The sequence below is a fragment of the Neophocaena asiaeorientalis genome, unplaced genomic scaffold, assembly GCF_003031525.2.
Source record: "Neophocaena asiaeorientalis asiaeorientalis breed wild unplaced genomic scaffold, Neophocaena_asiaeorientalis_V1.1 scaffold635, whole genome shotgun sequence".
Taxonomy (NCBI): Eukaryota; Metazoa; Chordata; class Mammalia; order Artiodactyla; family Phocoenidae; genus Neophocaena; species Neophocaena asiaeorientalis.
In genome coordinates this window covers 432,724-450,205 of record NW_020174929.1, presented here as the reverse complement: position 1 = coordinate 450,205, position 17,482 = coordinate 432,724, and the positions used below count along the sequence as shown (strand labels likewise).

Here is a 17,482-nt window from a genome sequence, read left to right as displayed (position 1 = left end):
TACTATATATATATATATATATATATATATATATATATAAACAAACATAAACAGTTTAAAAAGTCACAGAAACTTTTGATCCCTTAACTTTCCATGTGGTTGCTTTTCTTTGTAATTCCCTTCTTCTACTCATCATACACATATAATGAGAATGAACAGAGTCGTGTTTTTTGAACACGTTGATATTATTGTATCAGCAACAGACAACATTAACTTGACAGAAGTAAATAGAATTCATTCCTTTCAACTGTTTTTGTGTTATCTGTGTTTTCTTTTAGTCGATCTACTGGATTCAAAAACAATTCAGGGGGAGCTGGGCTGGATCTCCTACCCATCACATGGGGTGAGTTTGGTAAACTATTGAAAGGAACATGATTCTTCTGTCCATTGCCTGTCTTAGAGAGCAGGAGGAATTATTGGGAACAGGAATTCCTGTACTTCTGATGACAAGTTGTGCTTATCAGTATATTCAGTACATGGACTAACACAGCTTAGTATTTGTATCCAATGGAACTATTGAGAGTTTTGAAGTATTTTTTTCCCCTTCTGAATTTATCAATTGCTTGAATGAACTAACTAAACAGTTTAATTATTACTACCATCATGCAGATGATCTAAGCGTGATAACCTAACATTTTTTTTGTGATGTGGTCAAAATAGGTGAGTTGAGGAGAGACTCTAAATTTTAAGTAATGTAGAAAGTGTGTATTTGGAGATGGTTGCCTCCAGAGTTGTAGCCTTAAAATCAACTGTGGTGACAGTTCCACATAGGGTAGGTATTTGTGAACAGTATAAGCCTGTGTTGCCTTAATTTCTTTGCTTAAAGTGTCTTCAGCTTGTCTAGATCAGTTTAAAACCGGGCATTTTATTTAGGAAAATATGACTGTCTTTAAATTCTAAGCACTGTATATACCTTTAATCTTTTGTCAAGCCAGACACAGATTACTGAGGTGTATAGCATTTTGGGACCCGAATATTTATGATGAGCCTTTGAGTGAGAAAATTTTCCTTCTCCTTTTTCAGAAAAAAGAGGGCCGTACATTTGGAAATTTTTTGTTCCTACAAAATTGTACAAAAAATGCCTAAACATATCTGTTTTGTTTCCAAGGATAGCCTGTGGAAAATGCAAAGTGCTATTTAGGAATATTTGTGAAAGGAGTAAATGTGTATATTCCTTTTTTTCTAGGCCAGGCTCTTTTCAAAGAGGTTATAATTACTTCGACTTAGTATTGGTGTTCAGTCTTTAGATTTTTGTGCCTAAACATACTAATTTTTACTACCAGCTTCTTCTTCACCGACGGATGTTTTGCATCAGGGATACTTCATCTATCTGTCATCTTTGTATCTGCTTCTCTTCCTGGTGCACCTTGACACTGACATGATGCCAAAACCTATCACATAATCAGGCCTTGTTTAGTTGCTTAGAAGGGAAGAGTATGAAGTAAGCCAAGGTTTGGTTTTCCCATAGGTTTAAAAGAAATCAAATGGTTAGGGTAAAAGCACATCCTGGGTAGTCATAACGAATGAGTTGAAACTCAGGATTGAGCTGGAAAACTCATTTAAAACTCATCATCCAAAACTCAAACCTAACTTTAATTTTGATTTTAGAAATGTGAGTCTTTCATTACTCCATTAGATAACATATCATAGAAACTTGCTGCCTAAGGAGATATGAAAAGCAAAAACCATACTGATACTTTACATATATATATATATATATATATATATATATATAGTAAACAATAAGTTAATTTGTATATCAAAGCAGCAGTCTACCTCTTATTTTCCTTTAAAGAAGGTATAAAGAAAACACATTTCTCCATGTTGAGAATTTGGGGAAATGAATTCATTTACCTTGTTAATCTCATAGATTTTATCATGAACAAAGTTCACTTTTACTTCCAGAGAAATGTTGGGTGGGGAGGGATGTTCTAGAACCTTGCCACACACAGTGTACACATGCACCAACCAGCAGAGTCAAAACCTGGGAGATTCTTAGAAATGCAGGCTGTCAGGCCCCACTCCAGATGAATCAGAATCTGCATCTTAACACGGTCCCAGGTGATCCCTAAGCACATTAAATTTAAGAAACACTCCTCAGGGTAACTGGCCTCTTGACTTTTGTCATCTCTTGCCCAGTTTCCTACCTCCTTTCTCCTAGGAATCGCTTATGGTTTTCTCATGAACAGTTTTCAGTCTCTCCTTTAGCCTCAGAAAGCTGACCTCAGGCGCTCTGGCCTCCTCTTCTTTGCTTTCCTGGTTGGTCTTCTTGTAGCTGTTACTTCACTATTTCAGATGCATTAAATGGCCTAAAACAGCTAGTCAGGTTCTCCAAGCTTATCATTAAAACCAGCAGGGAGGAAAAAAAAAAAAAATCTCCTCAACAGATCATGATGTTTATAATACCTTAAGCTCAAAATGATTAAAATAAAAGAAAAACCAAGTATGTGAATTATTGTCTTGGGGTGATTTGTAGTACATTTTTCCTTTAAATCTTCCCCCTGTATTATGTTAACCATAATGTCCATGAGGAAATAAGTAGCACTAATTTAGAAAATGTGACATTAATATTCATTTCATTTTGAGAAACTGATGATATTCTTGAGTGAAAGCTCAATTCTTGAGTCAATTTAAGTTTGGGATTTAATATCTTTGCTTGTATGATTGTTTGTGCCTTTAGATTCAATTAATCATTTTTATTGCCTGATCATTGTCATTTTCAATTTGACAAGGATAGAGGAATTTTGTGTTTGTTTTGGTTTTAAAGGGAATAGATAGTTAAATCAGTAGTGATATCTATGATGCAAGCTTTTCCATAAAAAAATGAAGTGATAGCTGGAAACAACTTTGAACTAGTCATTGTTTTAATTAATTAACCCCAATAAGTAAAAGTGCATCTGTTTGCAGGTTAACTAAAATATAAATATAAACCTTGGAGGAAAAAATTATAACAATGTCAGACCATACTGAATTATCGAAATATCCCACTCTCTTCTTCTTTTCTTTCTTTCTTTCTTTTTTGGTGAGAACAGTTAAGTCCTACTCTCTTAGCAAATTTCAATTTTATGATATAGTGTTATCAGCTATAGTCACCATGTTATACATTAGATCCTCAGGCCTTATTTGTATAGCTGAAAGTTTGTACCCCTTTACCAACTGCTCCCTATATACCCCACCCTCACCACTTTTCTACTCTGTTTCTATGGATTTTTTTTTTTTTAAGATTCCACATATGAGTGATACCATGCAATATTTGTTTTTCTCTGTCTGGCTTATTTCACTTAGTGTAATGCCCTCAAGCTCCATCCATGTTGTCACAAACAGCATGGAAAATCCTGCACTTTTGATTTAGGGCAGTGGTTCTCCATGTGATGAGGCATAGATAAGGCAGGAGGCAATTCTGATTTTGCCCCATGGAGATATTTGTATGGAGATATGCTGGTTGTCACAACTGGGAAGGCAGGGCACTACTGGCATCTGGTGTGGAAGACCAGGCATCCTGCTAGTCATTGTACAAAAAACAGGGCAGCAAAGAATGATCTGGTCCAAAATGACAGCATCCAGGTTGAGAAACCCTTGCTTAGGGTTTGGATAATGAAGCTCTCCAGCAGGAGCTATGGTCACTCCACGAGGAGCTGGGATTGCCAGCAACTTCTCTAAGTCCCAACGATACTCCCATTAGAAGCTCTAAATTCCAAATCTTTTGAAATATAAATTTTAAGAAATAAGTCAATAATTCATTCCAAATTTGAAATGAATCTTTCATGGGATGATTATATCACATGAGCCATATAAAATTAATGTATTTTGTGGAAAATTGTCAAGAGTGACCCATTCCTTCATGTATATGTTTTTCTATTTCTATTTACCCTCTTCCCCAGAGATATATTCATTCATAAAACCTTACAATTAACCTATACGATTTTCTTGGGAGGATTACTTCTATCTCTATTTTCAAATGGTGCTTCAAATCTTAGAGGAAACCTGGCAGAAAAGTATGGTACTATACTATTAGGCATGGGACAAATTCCCCAAATAAGTATCTGTGAAGAAGTTTAATGAAACTTTGGTTTTCTCTAAATGAATTTCATGAAAATAATACTCAAACTTGTAAACTGAAATTATCAAGGGGGTCATGAACAGCAGTTCACTTTTCAGTAGAAGAGTTTTATTTGACATGGATATTTTCTGGTAGTAAGTTTGTTCACTTTAATAAATTAGACAAGCAATTAACCTTCTCTGGCCTTGTAAACTATGAATTATAATTTTTGAATTCTGGGCTTAATTATCTTCAGAAATTTTAGTAAATAATTCAATAATTTGAATATTCTTTGATTTAGGGGACAATCAACATATATCAAAGCCCATATATGTTGCTGGATTACAATCTAGAAAGAGTCCTTGGTTTACACATGACTAGTACTTAAATTGATTGATTGACTGACAGTGTCTTAGTCTATGTATCACCCCAGAGGAGGGATTAAAGGGAGGGAGGCTACACAGTTTTCACTTAGGATAGTATTGAGAGGACGGTCAAGCAGTACAAAGGCATCTAGAACCTGGACTCAAAGAAACTCAAGTAAGGAGAAGAGAATGAAGAGAGGGTTGGAGGGGGGCGGGTATAGAGAAAGAATAGTCTGAAATGAGAAGTCTCAAAATCAACAGTTGTAGATTTTTTAAAAATTTTATACCACCCCCCTCTTTTCAATTCTTTTAGATTTTTTCCCTAAAGGTTTCCTTAGCTATTTATTGGTGTCTTAACAGTGATAATGTACTTAAATAAAAAACACTCTTCTGGCAAATAGATGACCCATTGGTTGCTCATCAAGTATCTGTACCCTGGCTTTTCCTTGCTGATAGAATACTGAAATTATTCAGGTTTTCACCCTCCCATGTGTTCCTGGAAAATGACCCCTCTTGCCACTTTGCAGGGTGAATATTGATTTATCTGAGAGCAAATCATGATAATTACAGTCATTTTGCCAGTGATTGGTTTAGGCAAGAGTAAGTGAAGCCAATAAGACTGGAACAGAATTCCAATGACTTATGGGAAAGGTTTCCTTCCAATAAAAAGAGATGGGAAGAGGCCAGGTGCTTTGTGCCTCTGAGTTTGCCCTGTGATAGCCCAATGTCCAGTCTGGAGCACCTGCACTCCCTTAGTTGCCAGAAAGGTGGAACCCAGAGAGCATTAGAGAGATCAGCCTGGAACCCTGACATCTTAGAACCACTGAGTAACATGGAAAAATACGTGTTCCCTGTTAAATCCATTCTTTTTGTATTTCTCATACTTTCCAGTTAAAGGCCTCCTGATAGAATCCAATGTTTTATCTCCTGATCAAATACCTTAATTTCTAAATTGAGGCTATAGAAATGCATAATTCTGTCCTACAATGTTATTTGTATTTTCCCAAGTTATCTTTTTTGTGCTTTAGTATGAAGTCAAAGAAAACAGGCAGAATAGTAAAATAGAATAAGCACGTCGTGTAGAATTGGCACATCTGCATTTGAATTCTGGCTCTGTCATTTATTGCAGTATGATCTAATACAGGCCTATTAACCTTCATTAATGCTTAGCCTCACTTCTAAACAAGGGATAACAGTAATTTCTATGTCACAGCACTTTATAGTGAATGACACTTGAACAAATGAGATGTTGCTATATATCTATCTATGAATAAGTATATATATACTAATGTATGTAAAAGAGATATACAAATATCATTTCTTAATCTTAGATAAATTTTACGGTTTTCCCATTCTAATCCAAAACCTTTTGGTAAATTCATTCATATGTCTGCTTAAATCTCAGTCGAAACTTGATGTCTAGGAGTTGAATTTTGGGGAAAGAAAATTGATAGTATTGCCTGAGGTGCCAGCAAACACCTCTTCTCAATTAAGAGCCCAAAATATTGCCTTTGACAACACATGATTGTTATTTCATTGAATCTCCACAGATAAAAGTTCGCATATAATCTTGAACTACATTTTGAATTGAAAGAATCAAAATAAGGGAAATTGGGTGTCCAATTTATTTTAAATTTTTAATAATTTTTAGAATTTTTAGAATTTCCTCAGAATACTAATATTTTTCTTCAGGGAGACCTTCTATTTCTCATATGCTACCCTTCTGGCACCCCCCAGACTAGGACGGAACACCTATTAAGCTCATCTGCCTTGTTCTTTGTTGTACCTCTACAGCTTGTAATTATACATTACTGCAGTGATTTCATTGATATTTATTTAAACCTGGAAACTGAAAGCTCTTTGAGACCAATTCCCATTTCATGAAACTCTCCTTGTTTAAAGTTTGTGGATTAGTTGTCCATAAATTAACATTACCTGAATAAATGCATAATAAAAGCTTTCCAAAACAAGGAAGGATAACTAAACTAATACTAATTTTGCATTTGTTGAGAAAATTTGATGATTTCTAGTCTGTTATTTTAAATGGTGTCTGGTAATGACTTCACTCTCTTTTCAGTGGCGTAAACTTAAGTAAAATTATAATATATACATACTATAGTATATATATTGTATATATATGAGTATATATTACAGATATATAATATACAAACATACATATATAATAGTGTAGATATATGTCTATGTCTATATTACATATGTTATTTTTTGTACTAGCAGAGCTATTTAGTTAATGTATTTAGAAAATACTACAAGCCTATGAATTGGAAGTTAACTGAAAAAGAAAACTAGCTAAAGACAGCTGTATATTGAAAATTATATAGGTTGTCCTCTAAGAGTAAAAAGCTAGGATCCTGCATGTAAATTCCATTTAACTAAAAGTAGAAATGTTTAGAATTGAATGAATCATAGAGAGTAACAGAAATAATAAAAATACTCTCTAAAACAAGTTTCCAGTATACTATAATGTGCCTTCGATATTGGAATTATTGCTATTTGTGAAGTCTGGATTCTAAAAGTCTTATCTGCTGGATTTCTAGCTTTCACTTTGTGAATGGTGTCTGAAATGCAGGAAGAATATTTTGACAACTGGGTGTCAACAATAACCACTGGGGACTTTGCCTTTATGAATCACAGTCCAAATTCTGCTTCATATGCTGAATAGTCCATCCAAGAAAATCAAATTATTCACATATGTGATTCTTGGTCATTGACATTTTTTTGCCTAGAATGAACAATGCTATATATTTTAAATGTGTCACTTTTACCTATTGTGCTAAACTTTCAAGGAAGGTTGTCTGATCAATTAGAAAAACGTGACAAAGTTTCATAGGTTTTTTTAACCTTTCCTTGAAACAAAATATGCTATAAAAGAAGGGGGCATGTGGATAAGTGGTAGAAATCAGCAAAGATAGAATTTATTCTGGCAACATTTAATTTATAAAAATTAAAATGTTATCTTGTATTTGTTTTAACAGAACTTTTATTAGTGCTTAAAGAATAGAAAATATTTTCCATTGTTAATGTTGTATATTTCTATGTGAATTTTCCTCTCTGTATCAAAATATTATTTGTTTATATTTTGGGGGTTTTAGATTAGAATTTTTTTAATATGACATGCAATGTACTTTGCTTCTTTTACTTCGATGTATAGCTTTGTGGAATTTAAAGTAGAGGAGATCTGAAACATATTTGGATGGGTTTATTTATTTCATCTTTGCTCACAAATTTGTACTACATGATTCTTACTTAACATACAGTAACTGTAAAGTTAAATAAAAAGCTAAGACATATTTAAATAATTTTCATCTCTAATTTGAATGTTTAAATATTTCATAAATTTATTAAGATCATTTCATATTTGTTTTTTAAAGTAGCTTTTTAAAACATTCAAATCAAAAACAAAGTTTTGCTTCTAGTGATTTCTCATATTAATAGCATTTTAAAAAAATAATAACTTTTTGACACCAAAACTTTTTACTTTGTGCAACTTCAAGTGAATATAGTTTCTGATCAAAAATAAATGGTTATTAAAATAAAAGTAACCAAAATATAGGTATTAAACTTAAAAAAAGTAATGACTTTCATACTTATTTTACATTAAATTTATTGCTACATGTGCAAAATAGTATATGACAGACTGAATATCTGTTTCTATATTGCTAAGAAATGTCCGGTTCCCTTAATATTTTAAAGAGCATACTTAGAATAAGCACTATGTTTTCAAGCTTCCAGGTTTTCATTTGAATATAGGATATAAATATAACATATGTACTCCAATAGAGACGAGTTTCCATTCTGTCATTCCACTAAGTATAAGTCAAGAATTTTGATGGGAATTTTTAAAAATAATAATTTCCCAAAAGTTTTGCTTATTTACTTTACTCCTTAATTATTTTTTTAAATTTCATGAATTAGTTGTTTTGACCTTTAGGTTTATTATTCTCTGATGGTTAATTTCTTTTGAAAGCCTTTTGAAAAAGAAATTAAATTTGGCCTGTAAAAAAATATGGCATAAAACACTTTTTAAATAAGTCCCATGTCCCAAATGACAGCCATTGGACCTGAGAACATTTAAAGGTTATAATATTTACAATACAAACCACTTGAAGTATTTCTACAAACTTCATAGCTCATCGATTACCATCAGTTTTGTTTGTTTGTTTTTTCTGCTTGTGATGCTCACTTTATTCAAGAAGTGTTATATGAAGAAAAACTACCAAAATGTAATATCTCAGCTTTCTTGGGAGTTGCTAAAATCATTTGTCCCCTTTACGTGGGACATAAGAAGGAAAACGTCAAGGGGGATAGTGTACTCAATTTTCTGAATAGTCTGTGTTACAAGTTATTTTTATTCATTCTGTTAATGATGCAGTTTAACATATATATACACACACATATATATGTGTGTTTATGTATTTACAGTTTATATATAAAACTATATATATAAACTACAGAGTCATATATAGTTAAATATATTTTAAAAAACTAATATATTGAAATTCTTTTAAATTTGTAAACAGTAGTTATTAGAAATGCAAATTTCTGAGCTTCCAACCAAGACCTACTACTACATTACAAATCCTGGGACCAGGGCTCAGCAACCTGTTTTTTCACAGGCCCTCCATGTGATTCTGATGTTGTTCAAGTTTGGGAATCACTGTGCTAGAAAATCGTTATCTGCTATAATGAGACAGGTATTACTTATGAAGGTATTCAGCGGCTGCTTGATACAGTGCTGTAGTTTCCAAACTCTTAATTAGTGCAGCACTGTGCATAATTTGTGATTAATATAGCTCTGGATATTTTTAAATTTAGAATTTTACAATAACCACACAGCAGAAAAATAGGTATTTTACTAGCAACTCGGGGAATCTATTCTTAGCACTTTTGCAAGAGGGATTCATTTTAGAATCCTCAAGTTTCTCTCATGTAATCTTGGAGCTCAATTTGAGCTGCATGTAGTATCTTCAGTATTTGTAAATACTGAAGATACTTATACAGCCGCATCTGTTGCTCATGATAAAAGAGATAACATTAAAACCAAAAGACTGGAAAAGCCCTGAATTAAGTGATAGTGAAACTGGAATAAGGGATATGAAAGTTCCCCCATCAAGGAGTTACTAGAATATAAGGTTGTCCGGGAAATGCCTATGAAACATTCCTAGAAAGTTACTGAGATCAGCTTATGATCGATTTTATGTACCCCACGAAAGATATTGGAGATTATTCAAAGGCAGTATTTTAAAGAGGTGATTATGAAGGATGTTGTAATCAAAGAACAGACAGGCACCAGAAAAAGCAGCTGGAAATCACTGTGAAAGTTCCCACGATAGAGTACAGGAACCTAGGATCAGCCCTCTATTCCTTTGGTTATACATCTTAGTGATTTGGCATAGGTTAAATTTTCATTATTTTGCTGACCATCCAAGAAGGAATATTCTAAAAAAATCAAAAAGAATTTTTATTAATAGGTCATTTTCATAATAAAGCCATAAAATAAAGAGAAGCCAAATTTGGTGAATTGAATAAGTTGTAAGACCTTTGGGGGACTCAGTAGAAACGAAAATTAGTAAACTAAGGAAGACAAAGAAAAAAAAAAAAAGAGGGCAAAAGATGCTCTAACAGTAAAAGTAATCAAATTTCCCTTCCATATGACAATACACATTAATGTTCTTTTGGGTGTATGGTTGAGAATAAGCTAAACTTAAAAAAAAAAAAAAATAAGCTAAACTTTAAACAAATGTGAGGAGAGATCTCCCTTCTCAACATGAAGAGACAAGACCATGAACCCAGCAACCAGGAGATTCAGCCAGTGCAGGAAGAGAGGAGAGATTCAGTGTGATGCTTTCAAAGAACTTTAACACTCCATCTGAACTTGGATACTTATTCTATGACATGGAAATCAAGACAGCTGGTAGCCATAAACTTTATGGATTTTCTCAAAAGTCTTCAACTGAGTTTAAAGCTTGTGGATGATATGAATCAATTTTGTAAACTGTACCCTAGAACTTTTTGTCATCTGTATCCTGAATGTTGGATGGGTAATCATTTTTTGAAGTAGAATTAGTGATCATTTTGATTTAAATTTACCTGTTCTCTTGAGTGTTGAAAAAGCAAGTAAACAACAACGTAGTCATAAGCAAAAAATAACTGTAGAAATTTGTGAAAATGTTTATTGATACAGCTGCTTCACTTTTTTTTTATAAAGGGGGCAAATTTTTATCTTATTTGGAGCAGTAGAATATATTTGAATGAGTAATCAATTTCAGAGCCAGCAGGGACTTTAGAAGTCCTCTAATGCAATTCCTTAAGTACACAGAAAAGCAGCTGAAGCCCAGGGAGTCTTAGTGACTTGCGCAAGGTCATATCATTGCTCTCTGGGTCTGTGTTCAGTGGTCTTTTCATTAATCTTTTCTGTCTTGGTCTGCGGAGAGTACCAAAGAAGGATTCAAGATTATGTGATTTAATGTTGAAGAGACTATACTTCATAGAATTTCAGGATGATTTTGTCTGAGTGTCTTGCCATGCAGCACCCTAAATAATAAACAAATTTTGGAATATGTCAGTCAATGTTGAGCTACCTTTCTCAGCAGCTGAAAAATGCTGATATTTCATAAGGCCAAGAAGAAAATCGAGTTGTATAGGATTATTATTAGCTCTACGTTCTCTCGTGTATCTGTATCTCCTCATCACAGCTTGGTTTATGATCCAGGGACTGAGCTGTCACTTTCTGCCTAAAGATTCTTAACTCATTCTCTGACAACTAGAAATTGATTTTAGCTGAGATTCAAATATAAATCTAAATGTACGTGCATTGAAAGAGTATTTTTATTTATTTATTTTTGCGGTACGCGGGCCTCTCACTGTTGTGGCCTCTCCCGTTGCGGAGCACAGGTTCCGGATGCACAGGCTCAGCGGCCATGGCTCACGGGCCCAGCCACTCCACGGCATGTGCGATCTTCCCAGACCGGGGCACGAACTCGTGTCCCCTGCATCGGCAGGCGGACTCTCAACCACTGTGCCACCAGGGAAGCCCTGAAACAGTATTTTTAAATGTTAGCTCATAACCAAAACAAATCTCAACTACTCTCAATTTTCATAAGAACCAATAAATGTTTTGAGATCTTTTAAAAAATTAGTATATCATTTTTAATGTGACTGGTCTTCAAACAGAAGAGTTAGATGTGTTATCTTCTAGCCAATAAATCCTCAAGATTTAAAATGTCTCAAAATTATTAGCAACATTTTTGTCTTCTGAACTGCTAAAATAGTAAATTTTTGCTGGATACTTTTTATAGAAATATATGGTGCTCTTATGTATATTCTTTTGGAATATATAATGTGGCTTCTCTTTGAGCAAGTCTCAAGATAAAGCTGTCATTTTGATTAATACAACACAAGCTGTACTAATAAGTGGCTTCAGAAGATATTTGTTCATTTGATTCTAGGTAACTGAGAACAAGAATAACAAGTATAAACAAGTAAATGTCTATACTCTAGACATTTTAGAGTAGAAAGAGAGTGAGAAACAATCTGCCCACAAGGAGTTTCTAGCATACCAGTATGTTTTGTCTCGTTCTTGTACATCCAGCTTTCAGAGACAAGAAGGAATATGGTCTGAGGTGTTTGGACATTTAATTCTAGCTGTTGATTATTTCATAACCATGTATGATGCTGGTTTTTAAATTTTGCTTATTTCGGAATAACTTTAGATTTATGAAAAAGTGGCAAAGCTAAGACAGTAGATCCCATAACACTACCATATGCACAAGTTTCCCCTAATGTTAAGATTTTATATAAGCATGGTAATATTTCTAAAAACCAAGAAATTCACATTGATATATTACTATTAACTAAACTACAGATTTTATTCAGATTTCACCAGTTTTTCCACTAACATCCTTCTCCTGTTCCACTATCCAATCCAAGGTACCACATTACATTTAGTGTGAAAGAATTTTTTTCCCATCAGTTTCTATTCGTTAATATATTTTACCATGTATAAGTTTGATGCCGAGCACAGGCTCCGGACGCGCAGGCTCAGCGGCCATGGCTCACAGGCGCAGTCGCTCCGCGGCATGTGGGATCTTCCCGGACCGGGGCACGAACCCGCGTCCCCTGCATCGGCAGGCGGACTCTCAACCACTGCGCCACCAGGGAAGCCCCATCAGTTGTATTTTTAATAATAGAGTTTATTTCTTAGAGAAGTTTTAGGTTTACAGAAAAGTTGAACAGAGAGTACAGAGTACACTGCACTCTGTACAGAGAGTTCACATATACTCTCCCCAGTTTCCCCTATAATTAACATCTAGCAATGCTAGATGTTTTGTTTTGTAGTATGTACGTTAAATTTGATGAACCAATACTGACGATTTTAACTGAAGTTCGTAGTTTAGTTAAAGTTCATAGTTTACATTAGAATGCACTCTTCATGTTGTACAATATTCTAGGTTTTGCCACATGCATAATGTGTGTATGCACTGTTTCAGTATCACACAGAACATTTTCACTACGCTACAAATCCCCTGTGCTGTGCCTACTCACCCCTTTCCCCCTTCTGTGACAACACTGATCTTTTTACTCTCTTTATAGTTTTCCTTTTCTAAAATGTCCTATAGGTGGAATCATACTGTATGTAGCCCTTTCGGAATAGCTTCATTCACTTAGCAACGGGCACTTAAGGTTCCTCTGTGTATGATGCTGCTTTGTATTTGCTTTGACTTTCAATTTATACTTCTAGTTTTACACATGTTGTTTTGAATTCTGAGTTTACCAAAGAAGTTTTGTTTATGTGTTCCTTCCATTTTCTACTTAATGAGGACTCCTTCTTTTTCAGATCTGTTTTGTTTTTGTTTTCGTTTTACATAATTCTTGGTCTCAAGTTATAACAAACCTTTCAGTGAAATATACTTAGGGAATATCTGAACATATCAAGACATTCCTTTCTTTGCATAGTATCACTTGTAAGATAACAAGGTATATTTCTTCTACATTTTCATTACTTTTACAATACCATTCAATTATTTATTTTTGGTTAAATAGAGTCCCAAATATTAGGTTTGCTTCTCATTTTCCAAACACTTTGAATCTGTAGTCATGGTGAATTGCAATTGTTTATGCTTCTTAATCCCCTAAACTAATTTTTAGGCTATGAGAGTTTAATGAGAGTTGAGAAAAAAAAAGTCAGAATAGGCCAATCTACTAATTGAAATATAACAGTTGGTTGACCGACTTTAGTTGTATAATTTAAAACAAATTAGGGAATAATTATCATATCATTCTTATACTATCAATAGCATGCATTTGATAATGACACAGGATTTCATAGAGCATTCAACAGATTAAAATAAAAGTAAATCTACCTTTATAAAAATAGACAAATTTCTTTTTCTTTACAGGAAGAAAAAAATGATTTCTATAAAGTATAAAGAACATCTTTTTCCTGGTGATCTATTTGAGAAAGGGAGAGGGAGAGGATCGGAAAACAGATATTATTTTGCCTAAAATCACTATTCTCAAAATTTTGCTCCTAATAAATTTGCTTTGTTTTTTCTAAATCAAATGTATTAGAAATTTATTTTAGTTGTGTATGTGTATATCCACACATACAGAGGGATACAGACACACATAGAGACAAATACACATATACAATATTTTTTCTTTTATATAGAGATTCTTCAGGTGAACATATAGAAAGTTTTTAAAAATAATATCCATTATAAACATTCTTAATAAAACCATTCTCTTAGGTGGACTCAGTCAGTTTTCAGGTGGGTAAGCTCTTTGCGCTAAACCAGTTTTTTTGTTGAAGTATAATTGATATACAATATTATATTTCAGATATATAACATAGTGATTTGATATTTTTTATACATTATGAAATGACCACCATGATAAATCTAGTTACCATTTGTCACCATACAAAGTTATTACAATATTATTGACTATATCCACCATGCTGTACATTACATCCCTGTGACTTTTCTGTTTTATAACTGGAAGTGTGTACCTCTTAACCCCGTTTACCTAGTTTGTCCAACCCCCTACCCTCCTCCCCTCTGGCAACCACCAGTTTGTTCTCTGTATCTGTGAGTCTGTTTCTGTTTTGTTTGTTTGGTTTTTTGGATTCCACATATAGGTGAAATTTTATGGTATTTGTCTTTCTTTATCTGACTTATCATAATACCCTCTAGGTTCATCCATGTTGTAACAAATGGCAAGATTTTACTTTATTTTTCATGGCTGAGTAATACTCCATTGTGTATATATACCACATCTTCTTTATCCATTCATCTACCAATGGACACCTAGGTTGCTTCCATATCTTGGCTATTGTAAATAATGCTTCATCAAACTTTAAAGCTTTTGCACAGAGAAGGAAACCATCAACATAACAAAAAGCCAACCTACTAAATGGGCAAAGATATTTGCAAATCTGATAAGGGGTTAATATCCAAAATATACTAAAAGAGAGAATTGTCTCTTTTTATTCATATAGAAATTTTCACTATTTCCTAAGGATTCTTTCTCAAATATTTTTAGGATTTACTTCCCACTCTCCATCTTCCCTGTTGCTGTATTTCAGTCTAGCAAGCAGCATTGAAGGAGGCACCAGTGTGTAAAACGATCTTTGGCTTAATTAAGTAATATTATCTAATGAAGAAAGAAAACTTAAATAAAAATAATTTTAAAATAAGATATAATGTTAAAATGAACAAATGCTAATTCTGGAAAAAATGTTTATTGATCCTGATCTTATGACTAATTGTCACACATGAGGACTTTTGCCTAGAAGTATAACGTAGGGCAGAAATGGAAGTTGTTATAAAGGTGGAGATGATGACTACTAACAGTTGAAATAGTGGAATGACCCACATATTAGCAAAGTATAAGTTTAGGAAAAATTCATCAGTTCCTTTGACAGGAAGCATGGAGTAGCAGGTAAAAAAGCAGGTAACCAAAGTGGAAAAGTCTTTGTTTTACCTTAGATAAGTTAAAGGAAAAGAATTAGTGGGGTATGGGGTAGTAGAGTTCAATAAACAAGAGAAGGACAAAAGCATTTGGGAGAAATGATGCTACGTTTCAGAGTGCATAATTCCTAGAATGTACTAATATTTGGGGGGGAGAATGAATGGCCTTGTGTGTTGATGATAATACACAAATAGCCAGTACCACACACATGTGCACATGTGTATGCACGTGTGTGTGCATGTGTGTGTTTATTTACTTATTATTGGAAATTAAAATATATATTAAAATGAAAACTGCATATTTAATAAAGTTGATATAAAAGGATCATTATAGGGGCTTCCCTGGTGGTGCAGTGGATAAGAATCCTCCTGCCAATGCAGGAGACACAGGTTCAAGCCCTGGTCCGGGAATATCCCACATGCTGCAGAGTAGCTAAGCCCATATGCCACCACCACTGAACCTGAGCCCTACTGCCCGCGAACCACAACTACTGAGCCCATGTGCCACAACTACTGAGGCCTGTGTACCAATAGCCTATGCTGTCCAACTGCAACAAGAGAAACCGCAATGCGAAGGCCATGCACTGCAACGAAGAGTAGACCCTGCTCGCCACAACTAGAGAAAACCCATACACAGCAACGAAGGCCCAACGCAGCCAAAATTAAATAAATAAAATAAATAAATTTTAAAAAAAGATTGTTATAAAAAATAAGTGTTTTTTTCATGTACCTGTTATTAAATTGTCTTGAAGATGCTGGGACTTGTGACTATGGATTTACTGTTTTACAGGGAGGACTGTGCTCTCAGTCTCCATCTCTCTGTCTTTTTCACTTTGGGGATTTAAAAATTTAATTAATGAGCAAAGGAGACAAGAAATGTTTAGTAAATTTTGTTTAAGAGCACCTGAAAAGAACATATGAATAAATTAAGATCACATGTCAATATCAAAAGTTACACAAAATGTTTCCATCTTTCATGAAACAGGAGCCCAAATTGAATTTAAAGTTAGTTTTTTTTTTTTGTTTTTTTTTTTGCGGTACTCGGGCCTCTCACTGCTGTGGCCTCTCCCGTTGCGGAGCACAGGCTCCGGACACGCAGGCTCAGCGGCCATGGCTCACGGGCTCAGCCGCACCGTGGCATGTGGGATCTTCCCGGACCGGGGCACGAACCTGTGTCCCCTGCATTGGCAGGCGGACTCCCAACCACTGCGCCACCAGGGAAGCCTCTAGGTTTCTTATTTTTAAAGATTGAAAAATGGTCAGAGAAAAGTCGTGCTTTTTAAATTAGCGACAAAATGTGCTTTAAAAAATCATGCATATCTTTTAGAATAGTAGAACATCCTTTTGGAACATCTTTTGAGGATTGATTTAATCCGATATATATTATATATGTGTGTGTGTGTGTGTGTGTGTGTGTGTATATATCTTTTTCTTTTCAATCTACTCATCTCAGGAAAGGTCTGTTTGTCATTTCACTTGTAAAAACAGTTGGTGAATGCATCTGAGTTATTTTCAATTCATGTCACTGCCACTTCAGTCTGTAAAGGAAGAGAAGAAATCGCTGTCCTTCCCAGGAACTACTTAAGCTAGATATTTGCAAATAGAAAATATAGTTTAATTGGATTTATGATATAATATAAAGTAGTTGTAAAATGCACATCAATATTGGGACCTGAAAGTACTGAGTCACACAGAGCTAGAATGGCATAATGCAAATTTCAAAGCCAGCGCATACTGATTATCATAGTCCTTTAAAGGGGACAGAGAAATGGCAGCAGGGCCCATAGTGCTCCAGGAGTCTGTTGAAGTAGAGAATACCTTGCCAAAACAATTGTAAAGTGTTCTATATAGTTCTGTGGAGTATTGGAGTATTGGATTTCATGGAGTATTGTTTTCTTCCTGAAACCAGGTATGTCTGGCATGATTTTTCAGACACAAACTTAAAAACTGTATGAAGTTTTGCCTTTGAAAAGTTCTCCATTCATTCTATAAATATTTACTAAAAATAACCTATTTACTGAGGCAGTGCCAGATATTTTTTTTTTTTTTTTTTTTTTTTTTTTTGGTACGCGGGCCTCTCACTGCTG

The 17,482-nt window shown here is 34.2% G+C and overlaps 1 protein-coding gene across 2 annotated transcripts in view; it reads left to right on the top strand.

Annotated features, from left to right (window-relative positions):
* Positions 1-17,482, top strand: part of EPHA3 (EPH receptor A3) — a 355,098-nt gene that overhangs the window by 18,366 nt on the left and 319,250 nt on the right. For both annotated transcript variants that reach the window (XM_024761400.1, XM_024761401.1), the window contains exon 2: positions 279-343. In XM_024761400.1, coding sequence (XP_024617168.1) covers positions 279-343 — 65 coding nt within the window. The remainder of the gene's footprint in view (positions 1-278; positions 344-17,482) is intronic.